Genomic DNA, 5,997 nt, shown 5'->3' with positions numbered 1-5,997 from the left:
TGATTGTCAGTATTGTTTGAAATTGGAAATTATAAATATTGTTATTAACAAGTGGATATTAAATATTTAGGGAAAACTCTTGCAGTTTTTCCATTTGAAATTTGTGATTAAAAATAAAAAGTAAAAATTAAGTAAAAAAATTGTTTTAATACAAGTTTAGGTGCTCGGTGCATAGAATGCGACATTCCTTTACTTGGTTTTACTGTAAATCGAGTAGGAAGTGTTACATCCATTCTCATTCAAGAGAGCCTCCTTTAAGAGCTAGCACTCATATACTCAAATTCTCTAAGAGTATCTTGCAAAATTTTCTTATAACTAGTCTAAGTGGATACTATCAAAGGCCGAACATCTAGACGGCTGATGGTTTGCTACAATCCGGTTTGCTACAATCCGGTTTGGTGGTTAGCAAATTCCTCAAGCTAAATTAAGGTAATTTGTAAGATAATAAAATTTTAAAATTCCACGATTCCATAACATTTCTTAAAATTGATTTTGGGTTTAAATTTCTACTCAATTTGTTGGGAATTAATGTTAACTAACAGTTTGTATATAAGTCATTTCAAGAATTTTTTTCAAAATTTTTAAAATAATGTCATCAGTTTTGTAATGTGTAATCGGGTAATGATATGTAAGAAGGATTTTATTATTACTAAATCTATATTTGAGATTTTGTATTACAAATTAAAATTTAGTGATAATGTTGTTATAGTGCCTTAAGTTCAGAAAATAACATGTTAGATTTATCCTATGATCATATGGCAAAATTTGCTTTTACAAACTTCGATGTCTAACAGCTCTCTTGCACACAGCAACATCCACCCGTACACCAACAGGCATATATAGAACTGAACATCCCGTAAAAGGTAATCTTAGCTCATGAAAACCAACCAAAAAAAAAAAAAAACAACACAAGAAGTTTTACACAGAATCCACTTCAATCTGCTGTCTGGCTAGATATCTTTCCCTTCGCTCTTTCTGAAAATTTAAACAAGAAAACAAAAATATAAGGAAATTATACAAGGCCCACTTCCATACAAAAAAGAAAGAAATAAAGAGATGTTTAGGTGTAAATCTCACCCATTCATCAATAACAAGCCCTTCACCTACAACTCTGGGGCCTGTGTCTTCAGGAGGCTTCTTGCGTGCCTCTAGCTCAGCTTCTGCTTCAGCCAATTGTCTCCGAAGTTTTTCTAGTGCCTTCCCAGATGGAAAAAAATAACATAATTCACTCAGAGATTCGGAACATTTTTTTCTCTTGAAAGCATGAGTTGTCAGGCAAGCACTCAAATGATATTTGAATTCTACTTACAGGGTTAGAGCATTCCGGATCAAGAAAAATGACACGCAAAATTTGTTCAACAGCTACTTGATCCTTCTGCTCGTCAAACTGTAAAAAAAAGGCAATGAAGACATCTTTTTCAGCTATTTCTTATACCGTTGTCTGATAAAACTGTGTTATTGGATTAGGAAGCATTCAGTTGCTGCCAGATTAACGATCAGCCTTCATACATATATTGAAACCCAAAAAAGAAAATTACAACTTCAACCTTGGAAACTCAATCTGTCATGATGTAACATGTACTCATGAAGCATACATGCTGTCAAGAATGTTCACCAGTTAAGAACCATATTTCCCATTTGTTGGTCCCATTTCAATTTTTATTCCTTTTTTCTTGGCAAGAGGTACATCTCACTCCCAGAAAAACACCCAATAGATTAAACTAAAGAGATGCCAAGAACTTAGAACCTGTAAATACTGATATAATGGTGATATGGCTACGAATCTGATAACATATACGTTAATCAATTATAAATAATTTAATGCAAAGGAAGAATCAAATAGATGGTATATTGTAAGCTAATATATTTATAGACTCACACACAGAGAGAATGTTTACATAATATTTTCCACCTTATCTAATTTGAGAATTTTAGCACATTTTTTTCAGATGAGTTAAATGTCAAATTTAATAATCTGATTAATAACAAACATAATCAAATAAGTTCAATAAATGTTTTTCATACATATATTAATGCAATAATAACAATATATATAATATTTAAAATAACATTAATTAAATAATATTTAATTTCAAATCATTTATTTGAGAATGTAAAATTTTGAATTGATAAATTAAAAAGTTTTCACGCACCAGCCAAGCCCTGTAATCATGGCCATGAATAGAGGAAATATTTCATCAACAAAGTCAGAAATGCCCTGTAATCATGCATTATTGTAACATCAATAATGGTTCAGAAAGTATACCATCTCAGGCACATATTCCATTTCTCCTTTGACTTTTAAGCTCATGATCTTGAACTTGACCCTGCTTTTTTGATCCAATGGTTTCTCATTGTTCTCAGGAGGCTCCACAAATTTGAATACTGTTAATTAGGCCATGATTCAGAAAGTAATTAATCCCTTAAATCTAAATTGTTACTGAAATAGTATATGATCCTTTGTACAAAGGGAAGGAAAGCCAGAATTTGTAAAGATTTGATGAATTACCAGTAGCAATAAGACTTTCACCTGGAGCAAGTATACCTCCGGGAGGTCTCATGTAACAACTCTTTGGTGCAGTTGTTTGGAACTACAGAAACCAATAAGAATGTCCAATAATTTGTTGAACTAGGTAATAGATTAAACAGCATCTCAATTTACAACAGTACAATGTGATACAAGTAACATCAATTAAGTTATTATTAAATACTTTATGCTTTATTGAAACATTTTCAGCAGCATGAGAACAAGAAGAAAAATTGACCAATATGCATCAAATTTACAAAATTTAGTGCAGTAGTTTTAAATGAACAACTTTGTTTTAATATATAGATTAGGTGTTCCACTACTCAGTCTGCACTCATAGGTGGTACAGCTAACACATGGGTCCCAATTGGCACAATTCAGGCCTTTTTTTTTTTTTTTTTCAAATTTAAGCAGAAAGTGCTAATATTGTCACATTGCCGTTAGCTCCTTTGATCCAGGTTGGCATCAGAATTATTGAAGAACTACTTATGAAACTGAATTATTGAAGAACTACTTATGAAACTATCATATCCACGATTTGAGAATAGAAAATAGTATAAACAATGAACAGAGAAATCGATTTGACAATATTCCATACCTTGAAAGCCACATGAGATTTAGAAATGTTTTTAATGCCAATAGCACTCCTCACCTGTTTACCCGGTTCATCTTCAAAGCAGGAATATTGAAACAAATCAGATGCAAAGAAAACAGCAAAGAACAAAGAAATGACAAAGATTATTTGTTTTTTTTTGTCTTTTATAAAGTAGAATTTATAGAAGCACATAAAGAAAGGGGGGTATAAGTTTAACAACTTGAATTGGCATCCATATAAAATAAATCCTAGATAAAACAAATTAACAAGAATAAAAGCTGACCAAATCCAAATGGTAGGAAAATCTTACAGAAAAGAACCCATCTAGTGTACAAGTTATTGAAACCAACTGAGTTTATCAACATTCATGAAAGCTCAAATCTTTAATAGTAATTAAACACACAACTAATTAAGCATATAAATAAGAACAACTACTGGATCAGCTATGGACAGAGGAAATAATCATTCTTTACTTTCAAGAGAGGATAATATATATCTTACAATGTAAACAAATATAATTCTCCAAAATTAAAAGTAAAAGGAAAAATCAACTCAGATCATTAATCAGTTAGACAGTTCATGTCAAGTAAATGCCGAAGCTAGTTAAGAATCTGATCCTCTCTAATTCATAAAATCAACGAATGATGAAAAAGGTCATTTGCTGATTCTATAAATTAAAAACAAAAAGACCCAGATCAGATTCAGCAAAAGAACATTGAATTAAGACACAGTACAAATCAAAAGTATATGAGAATGAAACACATCCAATATTTTATAATATGTAAAGAGGCTTACAAGGAAAGTAGAGCTTGTTAGAAGGATCAAGCCTAAGTCTTCTTCTTGTTGGCAAAAGAGACTTGGCTACAAGAGACACCGCATTGGTAGAATAAACAATCGATCTCTCTGCTCCTCCTAGCTGGTGAGTCTGGCTCTGCTGGCAAGCGTTACTGCCGGTGATACTATTATTACTGCTCATAGAACTGGAAGACGTGCAAGTGGAAGAAGAAGAGGAAGAGGAAGAGGAGGAAGAAGAGGAAGTGGCATTGCTAGTTTGCCAAAAGGGCATCTTACAAAGAGTCCAAACCTTCCTTTCACTCTCTTGTTTCTCTCCATTAAGATCCATATTCCCTTGAGTTTTAAAAAGATGAAATTTGTTTGTGTTTTAAAATAGATTTTCTTTTTTGATTTTTGTGTTTGAAAGAGGTGTGCTGTGGTGGTGAAAGTGAAAGATGCCATACACAGGCAACGTATGTAGTGTGCGTTGGATCTCAAAGTACGGTATTTCGGTGGATTTCATTGGTCTATTTGAGGTCCGCTCATGCTTGGATTGCTCTATTTCGGTGGATTTCATTGGTCTTTTGATTCTTGCTTTCGGTTTTAGGGTGAGTGGGGAAATATTAAAAAATTAAAAATGGAAAACCATCTATTCTTTTTAATTGAAATTGTTTTTGACAAGCAGGGAGAGTGCAATATGGAAGGCAACATTCAAAAGATTAGATTTATCTATGATATTAGCCTATGTTTTATATAATCAATGATGTAATATAATATAATTATAATTTTTATTTTAATATTTATTTTATTTGTGATGGTAATTATAACAAAGGAGTTATAATTGCAATGATCGTGTAATCTCCTCAACAAACCATTGCCATCAGCATCCAAAATTAGAGCATACTAGCCAATTTTGATAAATAATTCTAAGTCGGTTTCTATCAAAGTTGATTCATATCGACTTTAATTTCAAATTAGACTGATCTGATTCTGGGCTAAAACTAAATTGTGATCATAATTACCATAGGTATTACCATGATTCAGGTTAGACCTAAAATTGAATCAAAACCAAATTGATCAAACTGAAGATCAAAATTAGTCAATAGTTTATGAGCTCAAACATTGTGGGAGGGTCGGTCTCTCTCCCCTTAGCCGAATTGCGTTGCAACCAATGGTTTAGACCGATGATATAATTAAGTTAAAACCACCTTTTTTTTAAAAAAAATTATTTAAAAAAAAAAGAATTTAGCCATTGAATGACATCAAATTTGGATTGAATTAAGACCAAAGAAGAATTTGAACTAAAATTGTATCGGAATCATTTTCGAATTAGACCCTTATCTCTAAATTGAACCAAGATTGGGACTTAACAGTGGTGGCAACAACATATTCATAATTCATGAGCTCAAACTGAATTAGAATTGTCTCCATCCCTTTTGAATCAGACTAGATCAAATAGGGTAGTTTCTGTTCCATCCAATTCAAATAAAATTTTTTTCTCTATTGAATTGATTTGATAGAGCATGAAAATAGACTAGAATTAACTGGTCTGGTTTCATATTAAAATTATTTTTTTTTTCTAAAAATATGGAAAAAATTCAATCATTAAATTCGATTTTAATAAGAATCGAATTGTGACCGAAATCTATTTTGGGGGACTCTGCAATATAGCGTTGATCCCTTTTAAATAATGAATCAAAATCGCCATTTTCTGTCCAAAATTGTTTCAAACAAAAAGCGCCACCATGCTTAGTAATAATAAAAAATCAAAATAAATAATTATAATTATATATATTTATGTATGTAATAAATGTTACAGTATTTAAAATATAATTAATTATATAATATAACTATTAAATAAATTAAATAAAATAATAAATATAGCGATCTTTCCTATTAGAAGCTTGATGGAGAAATATAGAGATATGAAAAAGAATTTACACATGATTTTTATTAATTTGAAGAAGGCTTATGATAGTGTTCCAAAAGATATCTTATGGATAATGTTGGAGCAAAAGAGGGTATCTACAAGTATTAAAAGATATATATGAAGGAACAACTACTATTGTGCGCACAATGGGAGAAGATATAAAAGATTTTC

At 31.2% G+C, this 5,997-nt stretch overlaps 1 protein-coding gene across 2 annotated transcripts; it reads right to left on the bottom strand.

Annotated features, from left to right (window-relative positions):
- Positions 1–739: 739 nt before the first annotated feature.
- On the bottom strand, positions 740–4,432 carry LOC110655728 (vesicle-associated protein 4-1). 2 transcript variants are annotated; one of them, XM_021812155.2, is made up of 8 exons: positions 3,918–4,432; positions 3,126–3,196; positions 2,531–2,591; positions 2,267–2,385; positions 1,310–1,387; positions 1,078–1,197; positions 923–975; positions 740–845 (listed from the first exon to the last, which is right to left on the bottom strand). In XM_021812155.2, exons 1-8 carry the CDS (start codon positions 4,243–4,245, stop codon positions 788–790), a joined length of 888 nt encoding a protein of 295 aa, XP_021667847.1. In that variant the 5' UTR covers positions 4,246–4,432; the 3' UTR covers positions 740–787. The 2 variants fall into 2 exon arrangements, with proteins under 2 accessions (XP_021667847.1, XP_021667846.1); XM_021812154.2 differs by having other exon boundaries at positions 2,510–2,591; positions 3,918–4,422.
- Positions 4,433–5,997: the final 1,565 nt, after the last annotated feature.

Source organism: Hevea brasiliensis, chromosome 7, assembly GCF_030052815.1.
Source record: "Hevea brasiliensis isolate MT/VB/25A 57/8 chromosome 7, ASM3005281v1, whole genome shotgun sequence".
Taxonomy (NCBI): domain Eukaryota; kingdom Viridiplantae; phylum Streptophyta; class Magnoliopsida; order Malpighiales; family Euphorbiaceae; genus Hevea; species Hevea brasiliensis.
The sequence above is the reverse complement of the archived record's forward strand: the minus strand, read 5'-3'. Positions and strand labels throughout refer to the sequence as shown.